Genomic DNA, 22,003 nt, shown 5'->3' on the forward strand with positions numbered 1-22,003 from the left:
TGAAATTGTGTATGTAAGTGTTGGAATGCCTATGCAAATTTCCTAAACAGGGCTTTTAAAATAAGCTAGGATTACATAGTACCTTATGTTTAACAGAAGTGTCCCACTTTTTTCCTAATTTTTTTATATTAAAGAAATAATGTAAATCAGACAACTAGATCTAAAGTTATAATCTTTTAAACTGTTAAAAATCATTTCGGACCATGTTTTATTAATCAAATTTAAACATAAACATTAAGTTTTTCAAATTAAAATATATTTTTTTTTATTTATAATGGAAAACCGGTTAACCGGTTTTTGGAAAATGTCGAATAATCGATCACCCTAGTAACTAATCTCAAGGTTCGAAAAAGTAGATTGTCGGGACCAATTTTATAATGTAATCTTTACAGAACTTTTATTAATAACATATGAAAACTGTTATTAAAATCTATTAAATACTTTTATTTCTTTACAGATTCATCATACAAATCCTCTTGGGGATCCCATAGTTCAACACAATCTCAAGGTAAGTGATAATTTCAAAAACTTTTTAAAGTACCTTTAATATATTAACACAAAATATTGAAAATTTGCTAAGTTTTTACGATATAGCAAAACACACACCCAATTGAAAAGAACACGCTCCCACAAAATAAAAAAAACATATTTCCATTTCCTGTGTAGATTGTAATAAATGTTAAAAAAATAACATATAAAACTGGCTTCAAAAAAAAGAAGGTGTCAAAAAGTATGATTGGCCTTTTTTGGGTAAAAGTTAAATATGTGTAAAAAGGTGTTCCACAAAAAAATCCACCCACCAAACAAATACATAAACATAAAACCACACATATAAATGTATATATTTACACCTAGGAATGTATGATGATAATTCAGGATGTAAAGTTGTTGTTTGATTTTTTTGCGTTTTCTATATATTTCCCAGGAGTTAGGGGGTGTTAATAATAATGATGAAATGTAATGAAGCGTTAACATGTTTATGTTGAACAATATTCAACAATCAACATACATATTTATTTATTGATTGTTAACAACTCATAAATATTTACACGTATATTTTTATGTCATTTACATGATTATGAATTGTAAGTGCGAACAGGGGTCTATTACACATTTGTTACGAAAGAGAAAGGGCTCTCCCTATGTCACATTACCTGTTATTTCTTGTCGTATTTGTTGAGTTTTTGATTATTAACCACCACAAATATACACCAGTCAATCTTATTAAATATTCAATGATCCTTGATATTCAATGCATGAATAAATGATAGTAAATCAACAGATATTTAAACACGATAAATTATTTTGAAGGTTTCAAAGAATAAATATTAAATAAGGGTGTTTTAATAAAGCTAGACACAAAACAAATTGTTTGTTTTTAAATTTATTAAAAATAATGAAAATGATCTCTTTGATGGTTTTTGTTGAAGCATCATCCTTATCAAAATTCGTTTATCCTAAGGCTAATTTAAGAAAACATAATAATAAACAATTGAAATTTTCCAAAAAATTAAAAAAAATCTCACTTTGAGTTTAAAAATTATCGAAGTTGTGTGTTGTTGTTTTGTTATTTTTTGAAGTGTGTCCTTTGACACTTCTCTAACGTGTCGTTTAATTTTAAAAATTTCTGCTTCGTTGCGTATTTCAAGCTTATGGGCAAAATAACAAAGCCACCAAGAACAACCAAACAACTTCAAAAAACCCAAAATCGCAAAATGAAAAATTTTACACACACTCTCTGAAAAGTATAATACGATGAGTAGTGGTACAATGCGATTGTTGTAAAATGGTCTTTGTTCGTTGTATCTGTGTTATACATGTCGTTGATGCTATTTTCTTACACTTGAGTAGCATTATTACAATACAGAATTTTTACTTCATGAAAAAGAGAACTTATAGATACATATTCCAAAGGACATACACACACACACACACAAATAATCACTGATATGAATGAACATAATCAACACAATCAAACAAACCATACTCTCATCATCTTCCAACTCCTGCTCCTCCTTCAATATACTTTTTGCTCATCTTTAACACTTTAACAGTTTAATGTTTTTGTAAAAGTGTTGGTGTAACTGGGTGTTGTGTGTGTGTGTGTGTGCCTTTAGTTATGGTGTTGTTCTTGACGGGTTTATTTTTCGAAATACAATAGACCATAGATAGCTACGATAGCTATAAAAACAATTGCTGCACTGATTTCGCACCATAACCCTGAGGCTGTAATTTGTATGATTGTGCTTTTTTTTCCAGTTTACTCTCTTTTAGTTCTTGAGGACACAATTTAAAATTTTTGATTTTGCCTTTAGGCCATTGTTTTGATTTCTTTGTGTTCGCAATTCATTAAAATTTCACAATGAAATGTTTTATGAAGGACTTTTTTTCGAAAGTTTGTAGAAAAGGATGATATTAAAATTTTAAGAAATGTTTGTGGAATTTGACTGTGAATTTTGATTGGAAAGACAGCTAATGCAATAGTTTTTAAATAGTTCAAGTCAATTTAATAATTCCTAAAAAAGATTTTTGGGTTTCAAGGCATTTTTTATCATAATCTATTTTAAGAGATGATATGATGCTCCTATATTTCTTTACAGATGGTTCTGAAATGAACTGTGATATTGGTTCTGATGATTTCTGTGAAGAATCTGGGATAAGCATATCTCACCGACTTCCCAATAACTGTAGTGTCCTTCAGGCTGAAATATTCGCGATAATGTCAGCTCGTAGGGTACTACATGACCTCAATATTCGAGACAACATAGGAAATTTTGTCGATAGTCAAGCGGCACTTCTCTCACTTAATTCTTATACTACCAATTTCCTATTAGTTAGACAATGCAAGAAAGATCTGTCAAGGCTGGGTCGCCTGTCTGACATTACCCTTGTTTGGGTCCCTGCACATATTGACTATAATGGTAATCAACAGGCAGATGAGACGGGATCTGCTCTTGATATCTAAAACGCCGTTCCAGTAGCAATCCCGTTAGGTTTTATCAAGAGTAGTACTCTCAGATTCTATCTTCAAAAGGGTAAAAATAGATGAAATAACCTAGACATGTGTAAAGGGGCCAATATATTGTGGCCCTCCTTCAATGAGAAACTTAAGCTTAATGACATCCTGAGATTTCTCACTGCTAAAGGCTGGATCTAATACTATACAATACTACATCTGACGAGTGGAGTGGTCCGCTCAAAACGGAGTCTCTTCGACTCTACTTGACTGTTCGTGTGCAGTGAACTACCATGTTAACCAACCAACCTAGATCAGGTCAGAGGTCTCCCAAACTCTTTTGGGTAACCAACTTCGGCATGATTTTCTCAATCTAAAAGATCATTTTCCATGTAGCTTTCTCATTAAATTTGGAAACTAAAAATATGTTTGTCTCACGCACCACTGGTGTATGCTTAGTTAGATTACGATCAATATGTTGTACTCTTATTTCTTTCTATCTCTTGACTGATACTTTGGAATGATGCCGTAATCCTACAGGGTCCCTTGAACCATTACATCCCATGTTTGGACTGGGAAAACTGAACCTTCTCTTACTACGTCTAAGATTTGAAATCATTACATAGATTTCTTTCCTCCGGTCGTATAACCTGATATCTGAAACTCAATCTCAATATCTGAAACTTCAATCTTTTACATTTTTCAATCGATCTTATTTACGTCTCAAATAAAGTATGGTTTCGAGCTTAAATCAAACCAGAAGTTCTCAAATTAAGTACATTGTAAGATCACTTCGGTCCTAAAAAGACTTAAATTAGGTCTTAACGGATCCGTACTTGAATCAAGTATTATGTACTTGATTTTAGTAAAACCATACTTATTGCACTATTATCACTGTTCCGGACTGATACAGGATCAATCTGATCAATCTTTCCCACTTGTTCGTTGTGATTCAATCGATACAACTTAATTTATATCGAAAAGATTAAGAATATACACTGAAAACATCCAAGCATAATATATGTATAAGAAAACCGTCGTAACTATTACGAAATGTTTCCGAAAATTTTAACAAAATTTAAAAGGTTTCCTCTAATAAAATAATTTCGTAAAATAAAAGAAAGTTTCTTGAATATTACGAAATAATTTTACTTTCTTTAAAAGTGCATGTATTAATGAAGAAGTTTTCTACTACTTACGCAAAAAGAGGTTACGGAACAATTTCTGAGTTTAGTTAAAACAAAAACAATTAAAAATATTTCGTATTATTTCATTCAAGATTAATACATTAACTAATGATATTTAAACTTAATAACTATTCCTACTCAAAATATTTCTCTTTACAAGTTTCTAAATAAATTTCATTTTCTTATTCTTTACAGGATACAGTTCAAATGCCTTAAGTAGTGTTGGTGTCAGTGTTGGTAAATCCTCATTGGATCCACACACACATCTAAGACAACCTGGTAAGTAACAAGTTTCAAACTAAATAAATAACATTTTAACTAATTTTTAAAGAATTCTACACAAACTTTTGCAAAATTCAAACAAATCTATTGATTTTTTTTCACATTTCTAACTTTCCCCCTTAAAAATTTCTGCCACTTTTTATTAAAGTTTTTTTTTTCTTCGTAAGAAACTCCACAAAAAAAATGTAGTAGTATGGGCTTAAGTGACACTTGAAAAGAAACAAATAATGCCTTAAATACCCCCTTCAACAAAAAAAGAAGCAAAATTCACATTCACAGAAGTAGAAGAAGCAACAACAATACAATCATGTGGCACTTGAAACGCATTTGCGGCAATGACACATAAAAATAATACGATACTCGTACAAATCATTGAAAAAATTTTAAACAATTTTTTTGTTGTCATTGTTCTTGTTTAAAATCATACAATCTACAAATGTTTTGAGTTGTTGTAGTTATTTTTTGTATGATTATTGTTATTACTAGAGAGACTGACTACATACTTTTATATGGTTAGAAAGAAAGGACCTTAAATATTTATTTCTATACAATAAATGCGTTTGAATATTAGTATGAGAGAGTGTGTGTGTGAGCATATTTGTGTGAATGTATTGAATTGTAATGAAATGGCAATTGAGCTAGAAAATAAAATGTGGCAAAAAGAAATAGAAAAACCTTAAATACTTGTACATGTTTACAATGTACAATTAGAATGGTAGAAAATAGAACAAAATCGTGTAACAACAACAACAATAACAAAACAATTGAAATGAAATGAACACAATATTGTTTAATACTCTGCTTTTTCAATGTATTACATTTGATTTCAGTTTTTTTGTTTTGTTTTTGTGTTTTGTGACTTAATGTGATGTCGACCTGTCAAATTTTGACGGTCACGAGTAACTTTTTACAATAAAACCGTAAAACATACAAACGGCGCGGCGTATGAAAAAGTTATTAAAGAAATTATTGTAGTTTTTGTAGATATACACTCGGTGACAAAAAAAAATTATAATATACTATTACATATGTAGTTGTAAATGAACTCATATTGGTTCTTCGGATCTACTTTTGTAGTGACAAATAACATTTGATATCTCTTTTACACAAGTCAGTTCTGAATCCTAATAAAAACATAGACTCGTTTTGATCAAAGACAATTAAACTTTTACATTGAATTGTATTAATGTAATTGATGTAAAAGTTTCTTCATATCTAACAGCAACCATTCAAAAATATTTAGTTGTTTACATTACTTGAACATATCTATTCGAAATATTTCTAAAAACGCTTGGAAATACCAACGATCAGTAGTTTACTAAGTCACTTCTGAATCCTAATAAAAACACAGAGTCGTTTTAATCAAAGGCGATTAAACTTTTACTTCGAATTGTATTAATATTATTGATGTAAACATTTCTGCGTTACTGCAAACATTTAAAAATATTTAGTTGATTACATTATAATGGCAAATCTTTTTGAAATGTTTTTAAATTCGCCTGGATATACCAAAGATCAGTCGTTAACATAAGTCAGATCTGGATCTTAATAAAAACAGACTCGTTTTGATCAAAGGTGATTAAACTTTTACATCGAATGGTATTAAAATAATTGATGTAAAAATTTCATCGTGTTCAACTAAAACCATTGAAAAATATTTAGTTGATTACATTACATAAATTAACTTATCTCTTCGAATCGTCAACGATCAGTTGTTTAGTAGTCACTTAGGTTAGGTTACGTGGGTTACTCGCAACTTAGCAAGTCCACTCGGAGGCCATGTAACCTATTGTGATACTTCTCCCTTCTTCGTCCAAACAGCTTCTACATTAGCTATAACGTAGGTAGCCCATACGTTCCGACATAGGTATGTCCAGTTAGAAGCCTAATCGAGTTCTTACTACGAGACAAGAGAGTCCTAGTCCTATTCGTTGTCAGAATGGGCCAGAGCAGTCTCGGTATTCTACAAGTGGTGATATTTGACCACCTGAGTTCCGTCTTACTCAAAGCTCAGTCATCTATCAATTTCGATAGGGTCACTAAGGGAGTGTGAATATCCCTTTGCTCAAGGGTTAATTCTAAGGACGACCCTTTAGTTGCGCACTCATCAGATGCCCTCATGTCCTGGAACCCAGATCAACTCAACATGACGTTGTATTGGTTGTGCCAATGATTGAATACAAATGAGAAGACATTTCGTCTTAATAACATTGGAGTTAAGAGCCTTGATTGATGCAAGGCTGTCCAAGTATATATGTATATATAGTGGAATTTTCGAGATTTAGTTCCCGGATTCTTCTCGCGGCTGTATCGATGGCATATCTCTCTGCCTGCCTTGGTCAAAACACAAAACTTCTTTGCAATATCTCTTATAAATCTTTCCACTTGGCTGTTTTACAGTCGCCGCGTGTAAAATTTAATATTTACCAGAAATAAAAAAGTGTAACCAAAATATTATACACAAATCAAAAAACTGAAAAAGAAGTGTGTGCGAATATATGATGATGATTGACTGACTCATAAATGCAAGATTGTATTGTGTTTATTTTCCGAGTGAGTGTGTGTGAAAGTGAACAAATATGACGCGTGGCAAAAAAGTGAGTTTTTTAGCTTTGAATACACGCGACACATTAGCTACAGCTCAGCAGAAAACAAAACAAAACAGAAACGCACTATATTAAACAATGAAAATGTTTAACAACTCAATGAAAAGGAAACAAAACTAACTAAATAGAAAACAAAGAAATATTCATATTTAAACACAATTTTTTTTGCCTGGGCAGGATTATGTTGGAAAATTTGCTTAAAAAACTATTTTACACACAATAATATAGTTGTTGTTTAATTTAAATTTCAAAATCCAACACAAAAACACAACTTTACCTACGACGAAAAAAAAAACCAAAACAAAACTAAAATGTTAAGACGGAGACGGAAACATAGTCAACGCGCGTATTAAGGAAATATAACCTTCCTGTTAAGTATTTTTTGTGGGTTTGTTGTTGTTGTTTTTGTTTTGTTTTTTTATTTTGCTAATGTTACTGTTTAAATTTAAAATTTATTTCACTAAATGTTAAATTCAGACACTGAAACGAATATAGAAATTGAAATGTAAATGAAACGATGCACTTCAACTTGTGTATAATACATAATAAGAAAACATGCAAATGTTGTTGCTGTTGAAAACAATAAAATAAAATAAATGTGTGTTGCAAGTATAATTCTTGCCACGAGTAGGTTTCTGCAAATGTATAAGAGTGAATGGAGTGTGTTACAAATGTATAAATGAATGATTGTGTACTAAACTTTTTAATAAAGTACCATAAACAAACACATACATACAAATGTGTAGGTAAATATTGTTGATGTTTGTTTCTTTTTTTCTGTAGCAAGCTTTTAAAAAAATGAAACAAAACATCAACATTCGTTAAAAAACTAACGAAACATTACAATAAAAACACTCGACAAACATTATAATACATCTATAGCTAAACATATACTGATATACATATTCATATTCATACATTCATATATTTAAGCTTATATGTAAATGTCTAAATGTGTACAAGTGCCACGCCCTAAGTGCTCTTGAAATGAAAATAATGTGTAAAATTGCTAAAAATTATTATGATTATTATTATTTGGTAGTATTTAGTTCAGCTTGGTTTCTTCATTTATTCCTACTTCCTATTGTTATCCATTAAAATAAAACAATTCCAACAAATAGAAGAGAACACAAAATATCCATTATAACACATTTTGGTTAAAATATACTCGTGCCACCACCGGCCACTTGTACTTATATGGTACTTGTGGACATTTCAAGTTTTTTTTTTTTTTTTTGAAACAAATTCTTTATGATTTATTTTCTGAAGCTTTCAAATACTTGTGCGTGATACTTTTAATTTAAGAGAGCTCTTACACCTACGCCAAAATATATTTTTCTGAGTGAGTTGTAATCCTTGAGTTATTTGGTACTAAAAAGTATGTTACACTTATTATAAGTTTTGGGGAAATACTGTATAATGGAAACTTTTTTTTGTTGTGACTACATTTCCTTTTAAACTATTTCTATATTGTAACAAATAAAACTCAAGTGTTCGTACTAAATAAGATTTTGTTAAAGGATTTTTGAAACAATGATCAAAAATTTGCTCAGTACACACTTATCAATGCAGATGGCTATGATGATCTTCATGAGAAAGTTATTACTTCTTATAGCTTTACGCTTGTATTTATAAAAAAATCTTATTTTGCTTTTAATGCACTCAATAGTTAAAGCACACTTTAGCCTTAAAAACCAATTATAAAATTGTGATATTCATAAACAAATAATAAACGTATATTAACTATTGTGCTGATTTATGTTTAAGTTGGCAGCACTGTACAATATGGCTGTCATTTTATGTGTTAGTGTTGCGTACAATTAGGATAAAATATTCGTTGATTCGGTTTTCTTAATTTCATATTTTTGTTTATAATAGATTTTTGTCAATAAAAACAAACTTTTAAGAAAAATAAATATATATATGGCTTTAATAAATGTCTATTTAGTTCAGATGTATAAATATAACATATAATTTCTAATTATTATTAAAAGTATCCGAATAACGGATATTTTGCGACAAAATATACATCACTATGACACATTTTCTTATTTTTACTTATTTTCCTTGTAATTTTTGATAAATTTTTGCAAATATTGATAAATTTCTTTGATATTTGACTAATTTTAATGCCGGCGAATATATTTTGCATTAGTATAACACTAATCAATATAATTTACATGGTTAATTACTTTATGCCATTATATTTAACCAACAAACTTTGAAAAAGCCAAATCAAATGATTTTGTCCATCATTTGGTTGACAGACGGGCACTTCCAAATTGCCTAAAAATAGTGCTGGACAATTAGAATATTGTCAAATATTCATGCATTAATCCAATAATGCCTAGATTTGAGTTTTTTCCTCAAAATATAATCGTTTAAAAATTTTCTGGGATTTTATTTACAAATTTGTAAACGTTAAAATTAGAATTTTTAGATTTTATTTTAAAAGAAACCATAATTAGTTTTCGCAATCAACCTAAAATTACCGGAAAAATCTTTATCTGAGAAAAAAATTGTTAAAAATCAAGTTATTGTTGGCTTAAAGAAGGGTCGAGCCTACAATAAAATTCTTCTAATTGTCAATGGTTTATTGAAGGTGTTTTAAGCTATTTCACGTTTATAAATACGATTTTCCTGAATTTTGCCTAAAATAAGTTTTTATAAATACAGCCGTTAAAAGTTAGTGCCTTCATTCTTAGAAGCGGTATTCACTCATCATAATTGTATATTTTAAAAATCAACTGTCCATCGGACTTATTAGTATTGTACTAATTGATAAGTATAATTTCATAAGTTTTCTCAGTTCCCGATCTCCTATGATATTTGACATTCTTCTCATGTGCTATCTGGCAAAGAAAGATGGGAATCAAGCTGAGGATGAAGAGTGCCGTTGTTTTCCAGTTCTAAGATTAACGACTCAAAGTATTAAAGATATCTGAAAGATAAAGGTGATAGATGATGAGTAAATTCGGCCTCTAAAAATGAAAGGACAAAACTTTTAAAGCTTGATGCCGATCTTTCTTAGTCCGATCGCCCATGAGAAGAATATCATTTAAAAATTAACTTGAACTTTGCCGGTTGTGATCGAATAATGTTATAAATAATCATTTCTTTTGAATAGTAGGATTGTTGTTGTAGTGTAGGTATTAATTGAAGTCACGATACCTAGACTGATAGAACTAGAATACTACCAATTAGTACAATAATGCGTTCCAGAGAGAATAATTTGTATTTGACGTTGATGGGCAACAAATGATCACATATTCCGTACCCACAGTTCTATATTCAATCATTCTGGTTCAATCTGAAATAAATCACATATATATCATTTGAAACACCTTACATTTGCCGTTTATTTATTTCAATTTCAAAAATTCAGAATAATCTAATTTTTTCAGATTTGATCTCATTTTTCTTAACAATCATTATGATGTTAATGAAAACCTAAATCGGAAATTCTCATGACTGAATAATACCAGAAAAAAGAGACCACTCTGCGATACACATCGAAAATTAACGCACGAAAACTTTTGCCGATGTACAAAAGAAGTCGTATGTGAAAGCGTATAATATAGAAAATTTGTTGTTGTTGTTGTGAAAGTTCAACTGTGGCCGATAGTTCTTTTCTGGTTATAAATTGCCTCTGAGAACTCTGGTCATACGCCCGTTGTAGTGAAAACAAACTGGCGGAAATCGAACTCACGGGCCCCAGATTGACTGGCAATCCTCTCCTCTTTTTGGAGAGTATATTACCTAACAACCAATATGATGTTAATAATAACTTCAATCGAAAATTCCTATGACGTAAATGATAACCTAGACATTGTATTTAGGTTTTCAGTCTGAATATTAACAGAACAAAGAAACCAGTTCATTGATTTCTAGTTCTAGTTCTTTTCTGGAGATAAATTTACTCTGTCCGCTGTCATACGCCTATTGTAGTGAAAACAAACTGGTAGAAATCGAACTCACGGACCCCAGATTGGCTAGCAAACCTTTCCTATTTTGAAGACTATATTAACACATTGATTTATACAATTAGTATGAAACCATATCTGATAATATCAATTCCTAATTTATTCTTATAATGACTCATTCTAAAAAATTCCTTAATTTCTGTTCAAAATTAAACAACAATAGTATTTTATGTAAATTAAGTTCATTCCAACATAATTAATACTTTTTCTTATATTACATTACAGATCCATATCAAATGTTTGGACCAACAAGCAGTCGTCTAGCAAGTTCAGGTAAGTTAAATCATTACCAAAAACCAGGTGCTTGAAATAAGCAAAGCATGACCAAGCAAGCAAGAGGGACACGTGCTAAAAACACTTGACACAAGGAATTTAACTTAACGAGGAGGTCTTAGAATGATAAAAACAGATTTATAGATAAAGTTTTTTACAATAAAAATCGTATATTAGCATAAATATAAAGCAGCTCCAAAAACTATTTACATGATATTTGAATAATAAGTTAACAGAAAGAAAGAAATCTACCCTTTTTACCGGGGAAATAGTTTTAATTTTTGTTTTAAACAAAAGTTTATGACTTTGAAAATAACACCTTTTTCTGGCTGTCTAATACAAACTCTGAATAATAATCAAATTATATCCCTTTAATAGTTGGAAAAGAAAGGTGTTTTTTGTAGGGCTGGGAATAGAAATTAAACGTTAAGGGTGTGTAGCTGAAAATACAGGCCAACATTATTATTTAATATTGAAATAAATAAATTTGTATGTATTTTTTATTGTCTTGTTTTTTTTTTTTTCATTCGAAAGAAACTAAATTAATGCAGACACGTGATCATATATGGATCGGCTTATTAAAGGGTTAAAATGCCCAAGTATAATTTTATTTGCAAAGTCATCAATTATGTTAACTTTACATATTTTATTATTTTTAAGGAGTGAAATTAATGATTGTGCTTTTGTTGTTTTTTTGCTACATTAAAAATTCATTACACCTTTTAGAAAAGTAACGGGTTAAATATTGCTTAAGAGATTCAACAAATCCTGTTTAAAGTGGGCGTGATTAACGGAAAAATACCAGTAATATTAATCATAAATCAAATATATAATAATTTTTTTTTAGAATTTTAACTTGGGAATATATAAGGCATAAGAAAATTTTCCCACAATTTTGTATGGGAAAATTATGTATTTAATGTGATTCAGTTTCAGAGATACAATTTTTGTTAAAAATTAAGTGCTCTAACAATACCAGTTTTAAAAACATCTATTTAAAATTTACTATTACATGTAAATATTTATTATTATGTACAAATGTATGTATATAAAAACTTGTTTATTTTTGGCCGAATATTTTACACAAATATATAGACCGGAATTAGCATAAAAACCAAATCGCCCTCCATTTTCCGACGCGACATATAAATGGTTTATTTCTCCCACAACTAAATATTATTTTCCTTCTACCATATTTTATTCTATTCATTTTATTTACTATTTTTAAACAAAAAAGAAATACATACTTAAGGTAGAGAAAACATTTTTGTATATGATTTTATTTTTCCTTTCGTTTTACAACACATTTTACATGAACTCTACGTGCTTTGCAAAATCAGTTCCCCATATAACACGCGAAATAAAGTTGCAAATACTAAGTTGAAAATTTGAAGTAAAACTATGACTAAATCACCTTAACAAACTAAAATCCAAACTACTTTCATGATTATATACTTATGTAAAGAGTTGTTGTACGCTTGTGATTGTTGGGTAGGGGAGAGATTTTAAATGTTTTAGTTTTTTTATATTTTTCTGTTCACATTGTAGAAATTGCCACTGTTGTGTTTTGTGAGAAAGAATGATGGTGGCAAAAATGCTGTTTTGATTAATTATAGTTTCCTTAAAACACGGAACCGCTTTGTTACCTAAAGTCCGGTGCAACAATAATACATTGTTATAGAAAAAAATAAAAAATAAGAAAAATTTTGAACGGGAAAATAACAGCCACAATAACATACTAAAGATTCAGTGAAAATTTAAATGTTTTAAACATGCAACATGCAGTTTGAACATAAAGAAACAAAAATTTAAATTATTGCCATTTCAAATGTTTTTTAAGCACAATTGCAACTTTCAACATTTTGTTTGTGGTATTAAGGTATTTCCATTTCCATTTTATGTTTTTAATAAAGAAATTAAAAGAATAAATCGAAACATGTCAGTTTTAAGAATAAGATTTTACATTCACTTAAGTGATTGCTGTAGGATAATACTATATCGTGGAATATTCAATGATTAGCTGTTCAGAGTCGATTTAGAACTTCAGTGGCATTCACTCGAAACATTTCTGTGTTTGATCAATTAGTAAAATTTCTCAAACGGTACATTTCTCTCGAAATGTTGTATATTTGAAATATTTTCCCATTTTTATTGATCATCGGTTATTTAACTAGACTATAGCCTATAGTCCAGTCTATAGAATAGACTATAGACTAGACTATAGACTAGACTATAGACTAGACTATAGACTAGACTATAGACTAGACTATAGACTAGACTATAGACTAGACTATAGACTAGACTATAGACTAGACTATAGACTAGACTATAGACTAGACTATAGACTAGACTATAGACTAGAATATAGACTAGACTATAGACTAGACTATAGACTAGACTATAGACTAGACTATAGACTAGACTATAGACTAGACTATAGACTAGACTATAGACTAGACTATAGACTAGACTATAGACTAGACTATAGACTAGACTATAGACTAGACTATAGACTAGACTATAGACTAGACTATAGAACTAGACTACTAGACTATAGACTAGACTATAGACTAGACTATAGACTAGACTATAGACTAGACTATAGACTAGACTATAGACTAGACTATAGACTAGACTATAGACTAGACTATAGACTAGACTATAGACTAGACTATAGACTAGACTATAGACTAGACTATAGACTAGACTATAGACTAGACTATAGACTAGACTATAGACTAGACTATAGACTAGACTATAGACTAGACTATAGACTAGACTATAGACAGACCTATAGACTAGACTATACTAGACTAAGACTAGACATAGACTAGACTATAGACTAGACTATAGACTAATAGACTAACTAGACAGACTATAGACTAGACTATAGACTAGACTATAGACTAGACTATAGACTAGACTATAGACTAGACTATAGACTAGACTATAGACTAGACTATAGACTAGACTATAGACTAGACTATAGACTAGACTATAGACTAGACTAAGACTAGATAGACTAGACTATAGACTAGACTAGACTAGACTAGACTAATATAGACTAGACTATAGACTAGACTATAGACTAGACTATAGACTAGACTAGAGATAGACTAGACTATAGACTAGACTATAGACTAGACTATAGACTAGACTATAGACTAGACTATAGACTAGACTATAGACTAGACTATAGACTAGACTATAGACTAGACTATAGACTAGACTATAGACTAGACTATAGACTAGACTATAGACTAGACTATAGACTAGACTATAGACTAGACTATAGACTAGACTATAGACTAGACTATAGACTAGACTAGTAGACTAGACTATAGACTAGACTATAGACTAGACTATAGACTAGACTATAGACTAGACTATAGACTAGACTATAGACTAGACTATAGACTAGACTATAGACTAGACTATAGACTAGACTATAGACTAGACTATAGACTAGACTATAGACTAGACTATAGACTAGACTATAGACTAGACTATAGACTAGACTATAGACTAGACTATAGACTAGACTATAGACTAGACTATAGACTAGACTATAGACTAGACTATAGATTAGACTATAGACTAGACTATAGACTAGACTATAGACTAGACTATAGACTAGACTATAGACTAGACTATAGACCTAGACTATAGACTAGACTATAGACTAGACTATAGACTAGACTATAGACTAGACTATAGACTAGACTATAGACTAGACTATAGACTAGACTATAGACTAGACTATAGACTAGACTATAACTAGACTATAGACTAGACTATAGACTTAGACTATAGACTAGACTATAGACTAGACTATAGACTAGACTATAGACTAGACTAGACTAGACATAGACTAGACTATAGACTAGACTATAGACTAGACTATAGACTAGACTATAGACTAGACTATAGACTAGACTATAGACTAGACTATAGACTAGACTATAGACTAGACTATAGACTAGACTATAGACTAGACTATAGACTAGACTATAGACCTAAGACTAGACTATAGACTAGACTATAGACTAGACTATAGACTAGACTATAGACTAGACTATAGACTATACTAGACTAGACTAGACTAGACTATAGACTATAGACTAGAACTATAGACTAGACTACTAGACTAGATAGACTATAGACTAGACTATAGACTAGACTATAGACTAGACTATAGACTAGACTATAGACTAGACTATAGACTAGACTATAGACTAGACTATAGACTAGACTATAGACTAGACTATAGACTAGACTATAGACTAGACTATAGACTAGACTATAGACTAGACTATAGACTAGACTATAGACTAGACTATAGACTAGACTATAGACTAGACTATAGACTAGACTATAGACTAGACTATAGACTAGACTATAGACTAGACTATAGACTAGACTTTAGACTAGACTATAGACTAGACTATAGACTAGACTTTAGACTAGACTATAGACTAGACTATAGACTAGACTATAGACTAGACTATAGACTAGACTATAGACTAGACTATAGACTAGACTATAGACTAGACTATAGACTAGACTATAGACTAGACTATAGACTAGACTATAGACTAGACTATAGACTAGACTAGACTAGACTAGACTAGACTAGACTAGACTAGACTAGACTAGACTAGACTAGACTAGACTAGACTAGACTAGACTAGACTAGACTAGACTAGACTAGACTACTAGACTAGACTAGACTAGACTATAGACTAGACTAGACTATAGACTAGACTAGACTATAGACTAGACTATACTATAGACTAGACTATACTATAGACTAGACTATACTATAGACTAGACTATACTATACTATAGACTAGACTATACTATAGACTAGACTATACTATAGACTAGACTATACTATACTATAGACTAGACTATACTATAGACTAGACTATAGTCTAACTCTGGTCAGATTTGATGGGAAAAACGTTAAATTGGCAACATTGGAAGTAAATTATAATGCCCGCCTGAAGAAAAGAAACAGAAATAGATTTGAAGGGGAAGTGTCCTTCGAAGAACATTTTAATAGCCATTCTATTCCTCCGACAAAATCTGGAACCCTAAGTTCTTCGTAGAGTCTTCTTCCTAGCAATCTTAGACTGTATACTGACGCTATGAACCTAAATGAAGTATAAATTGTTAAAAAATAACAAAACTAGACTGGACTTATGTTCATTTCAAGTTTCATTATAATATATCGGAAGTTATTTACCCTTGGCCTTTTAAATATGTATGTAAACTATTATGGTACCAATTTTTAATTTATAAAGCTAATTACTTTGTCTTAAACTTAATCACTACATAATTTTTGGACATTTTTAGTATTTTCTTATAGTAATTATAAAAAAACCATTTAGCTCATGTTTTTAAAACACTTGGCAGGAATTAAACAAAAAATGCAAAAAATTAAAAAACGAGTCAAAATAGCAAGATTACAACAACTAATTATTTCCGTAAAAGCATTTAAGTTAAACAAGTTTTTTCTTTACTATTTTTCCATTTACTAAAAATTAAATTAACATTTTTTTCCTACTTCCACAAAGTTAAGATCAAAGGCAAAGCCCTCTTTTAATAGTTGCTACCCATTTCTTACAGCAAAGTAAGTTTCCAGCAAACAAAGTCTAAGCAGTAGGAGGTAGCTACAAAAATATATTGTATATCTACTACATACATACAATATTTATACATTCGTATATACAACTCATACAATATGCTAATTCTTGGTAGTATAAAGGCAAAACAAAATGGCGTTAGACGTCTGTATAATACTTTAAAATAACTAAAAAGTTCCCACTACTCTTTGCCAACAAATATGGCGGGTGTATGAAATTTTAGCTTTAAAGCTAAAAGAAAAATAAGGAAAATGGAAAAAACAATTTGCCATAAAGACGGCTGAAAGAAGGCAAATAATGTTGCATGTTGGTAATTAAAATATTACCAACATGCGTTTGTTAAGTTAAAATTACTTTCCGTTTTCTTATAGACTTTAGGAAAAAACAAAGTTAAATCTTTAAATAGCAACAAAAAGAAGAGAAACAGCAACTAAACTGTATAAAGGACGGAAATCAAAATTAGTGCAAGTGTTGGTGAAATATTTAAATGAGTCCTGCCGCTACTGTTGCTTAAAAAAGGCAATTGCTTTCAACACTTTCATGTAACGAAATAGGTTTTTTGTGTAAAATTAAATGTTAAAAATATTAAAATATTTTTCAGGCCACATTAGAAACCATTAAATAGCACGTGCTTTATTTTACAAAATTACAATTCAATTGAACTAAACTTTTTTTAGAATTTATATATCTTTGAGATTTCTACAATTAACACAATATTCATACTAATTTTGTTGAATTGCACACTTGAGTTGTGTTTCAAACTCATCTAAGCATTTAGAAAACACTTAATTCTTACTTTACACTCTCTCCTCTCTGTTTCTTGCCACATATTTTTATTTATAACTGGAAGTTTGAAGGGTTGTTTCAAATTTTGTCCTATGTATTCATTGTCTGTCTTCTGTGCCACCCTTTAGGTACAAACTTTCGTACTTCTAATTGCCAAATGATTAAGCGATTTATGATGTTCATCAGTGAAGTCTTTTGAAGTGCGTAACGAATCGAATAATGTTTCATCAAGTTGTTTAAAATTATTTGCGGTTGCCTTTAATGTCTTTAAATATGTGTGATTTATTTAGCCTCGGGCTTAATACATTCTGTTTATTACTACTCACAAGTGTTTTGTAATTTTGTTTATACAGATTTTGTAAATTATATAAAGAAATACATAAACAAAACTATGGGTGGTCCAGATTTTTGGGAACACTTGTTGAGAAGCTTTTTTAAATTTCTATCTTTTTGCGAAAATATCTAAAGGTTTTGAAAAGATTTTCTAGGTTTGTTAGGAAAATAACATCTGTTGGGTTTACTTCTTTGTAACTGTTTTCCTTTTACCTTAATGGTGGAACGAATCTTGCAACGAATATCCAATAGTTATCATTATCAAATAAAAAATTGTTTCAAAATTTCCTTGGGTTTGATAAAATATTACCAAACTTATAAAACCTCGAAAATTATTAATCCTTTTGGGTTTGAACATTCAAAACACGCAAGAGAGGGAAATAAATTTAAAATGTAGGAGAATTACTGGATAGTTTTCAGATTATCATTCTGGAACCACAAACAGCTTAACAACTTAGAAAATACTGAAGACAGATTGTCAACCTTTATAACTATATAACTTCTGTCGAGTTTATATCAGATCTTTTTCCTGCAAGTTATGCAGACTTACGGAAGAATTTTCGACTAACTATAATACTTATATTCCAAATAGAACAGATGGGGAAGTATGTACTAGGAGATTATGAATTAAACTTTATGAAATGACTTTTTGTGAATGAATTCTTCTTCTTGCTTTCATACTTTACGGGCATTTTTCTTGGATCGGAAACCTAATGAACTTATTTGAAATTGTTGTCGCTAGTTCATATTCCATAATCTATATAGGCTTTATTATTACCCACTATTATTAATGATGGGGGAAATTTTATATTGTAATTCAGTTTGTAGGTTAGGTTAGGTGGTTGTTCGCTAGTTAGCGAGTTCACTCGGAGTCCATGTGACCCTTAGAATTATCATTCGCTTATGTTGAGAGTTTGTATATAATGAATGGTTTCCCTCCCGAATTTCGTTGAATATATGGTTAATGCGGTCCCCGTGATAAAAAGTCGGTATTTCTAATAAAACCGATCATATTTACTAGTGACGACTCAGACAGTCAAGATCATGGAAAAGAGATCTACCAATATTAAGTAGTCTGTGCTTTTGCAACATAGATGGTGTTGTACCTCTTATGTTGAGAGTTTGTATATAAAGCAGAATGGCTTCCCTTCCGAATTTCGTTGAATATATGGTTTCTGCGGTCCCCGCGATAAAAAGGCGGTGTTCCTAATAAAACCGATCATATTTACTAGTGATGTATCTCTGAGACAGTCCAGATCATTGAAAAGAGCTCTACCAAGATTAAGTAGTCTGTGCTTTTGTAAGGCTGGATAATCATAATAATAATCTTATCCAAACAACTTCTGTAATAGCTATAACGTGGGTGACCCATACGCTAGTCCTATCCATTGTCAGAGTGGGCCAGAGCAGTCTCGATATTCTATTCTAGTGGTGATATTTGACCACCTGAGTTCCGTCTCACTCCATGCTCAGTCATCTATCACTTTTAATAGAATCGCCAGGGGAGTGTGAATATTCCTTTACGCAAGGGTTAAGTCTAGGGACGACCCTTTTGTTGCGCATTCATCAGATATTTCATTTCCCCGTGCAGGTGTCACATAGTCGAAGATCCAGTTTTTCGGAGAAAATTTAACCCCCCCCCCCCCCTTGTTGTCTTTGAACCATCAGTATATATTGAGATCTCGTTATCCCTTAGGATAGTGTTTGCGGACCAATCATCCCTTGTCAGTACTCTGATCTTAAATGAACTATTAAACATCAGTGAATTCGGTTTGTAACATATCGCAATATTGATCGCAGACCAATAGCAGTATACATATTCTGAGTCCTAACTATATTCTAAGCCAAGCTAGCCATGTCTTACCGTATTTATGTCTATATATCTTGCTATTAAAAATACGATAGGACCTTTGTCGAAATAAATGTCAAAAGAACAGATCTATAAAGTCCTAATATAGGTCCGCTTTCCAGAATTCTCCATCAATTCACGACACATATTTTCATTTAAAGGTTCTTACTAGTTCATTACTTCTCGAAATGATGACTATTTCAAAAACTTTATATAACTGATTTTTAACCTAAATATAATTTTAAACTCTTAAATACTTTTTTACCATTTCAGGTTCTGGTCAAATACAACTTTGGCAATTTTTATTAGAATTACTTTCCGATTCCGGCAATGCTGGCTGCATAACATGGGAGGGAACAAATGGAGAATTCAAATTAACCGATCCAGATGAGGTAGCCCGAAGATGGGGCGAACGTAAATCAAAACCCAATATGAATTACGATAAATTAAGTCGTGCTTTAAGGTAAGAGAACAAAAGAAAAAACTAATTAATTACTTGTAAATTTTTAAATAATTAAGTGTTGATAATTACAGAAAAACAAACAATACAATCATAATAATAACAACAATAAAAACTATTTATATTTAAGGGTTGTTTAAATCAACATCACTAGGACTTAAGGGTATAAACCTCATTTAATAGCAAACAAGAAGAGAAATCATGACATTAGATAAAAAATACAAAAGCAGAATATAATGATGATAAACACTTAATTAGACAAGTTCTAATTTTCTTTTCTGCTTCAAAGAAAATGCGGTATTATTGTGACCTGCATAAATAATAGGGCATATGAAAAAAGAAAATCGCAAAATATGAGCATTTGTTTAGTCAAAGATTTTCCAGATAATTGAATCCAACCATTGATTAGTCTTATTGATTCATAATAGTGATTGCTATCTTAGTTTACACCCAAACCAAAAAAAAATCACATACAAAATAACTAATAAAATCCTATAAATTTACCCAAAATATTAGCAAAATTTAAGTTTCAGCTAAATAATAGAAATCCACCACTATTAAAGATTTTCAAACATGAAATTAGTCTCAAAGGATGTGTGAGCAAAGGTATACAAACTGAACCAAAGGGGGCATGAAATGTCATCATATGTCACAGTTTCTGTTAAGGTTTATTTATTTTCATTATTTGATTTGATTTTTATTTTCGTTTTATAGGTTAATGATAACAAATGTCTGGGCAACGTTTACATGTTCCTTGTTTTCGGTATTATTTGTACAAATCAAATTAGGCGGGCAACTGCTGAGAATAGAACTGGCAACTAAATTGAAATTGTAATGAAATTGCAAATGTAATAAAAATGTTTGTCAATAGTAGTAAAAGTAAACGTGAAATGAAAATAGAAAACAAAAATATGTTATTATAATGTGACCATAAATGACAATTTATTAAATTGTAAATGTTGTAATTATATTTCGAGCCGGGCAGAGTGTGTGTCTGTCTACCCATACCCCCCTTGATTTTTTTTTTTTTTTTTAATTTTGCAACTTTTGTTTAAAATTGATTGTTTTTTGCAAAATTAAATATCAACACTATTTCTTTGTCAAGGAACAGAACAACAAAAAGTTTACAAAAACAATTTCACCCGTACAGCAGCAACGAAAAAACATTGACAAACTATTGAAAAGCTCAACCCAACAACATTGAATGATAATTTATATCTTTTTTCAAAAAAAAAAAAATATTTTTCATTCACTCATTCATTCATTTTTTTATACCAGAAGCAGCAGCAGCAGTACTGTAGTAGTTGTAGTTGGGGGTCATTTCCGGTCCAAATGAATGGTTGAATGCAAAAAACAAAAAAGTGAACAGAGAAAAATTGCCAAAGAATGACAATATTTTTTTTATTGTGCAAATGTTTTCTCGTTGTTATTGTTGTTTTTTATTCAGATTTTTCTGTTTTATTTGTTGGAGCATTCCACAAAATTGGCACGAATTTAATTTGACATCAGTGACAATTATTGTTTTTATTTATATTTTAACAATAATGAAATTTTCTCCCCTCCGAAAAAGAAAAAAAAGTATAGTGAAAAAAGTTTTGTTCTTTTGTATGCAATTTAATTAAAACTAATTATGGAAATAT

The 22,003-nt window shown here is 30.4% G+C and overlaps 1 protein-coding gene across 1 annotated transcript in view; it reads left to right on the forward strand.

Annotated features, from left to right (window-relative positions):
• Positions 1-444: 444 nt before the first annotated feature.
• LOC119603875 (DNA-binding protein D-ETS-3-like) overlaps positions 445-22,003 on the forward strand; it is a gene marked incomplete at its 5' end in the record, with an annotated part of 32,222 nt that continues 10,663 nt past the window's right edge. Inside the window, 4 exons of the mRNA XM_037956136.1 lie at positions 445-508; positions 4,339-4,422; positions 11,240-11,287; positions 20,177-20,366. Of these exons, the coding sequence (XP_037812064.1) occupies positions 445-508; positions 4,339-4,422; positions 11,240-11,287; positions 20,177-20,366 (386 nt within the window). The remainder of the gene's footprint in view (positions 509-4,338; positions 4,423-11,239; positions 11,288-20,176; positions 20,367-22,003) is intronic.

Source organism: Lucilia sericata, unplaced genomic scaffold (genome assembly GCF_015586225.1).
Source record: "Lucilia sericata isolate MDLA Ls3-8-SP2 unplaced genomic scaffold, ASM1558622v1 Contig000344F_arrow, whole genome shotgun sequence".
NCBI lineage: Eukaryota > Metazoa > Arthropoda > Insecta > Diptera > Calliphoridae > Lucilia > Lucilia sericata.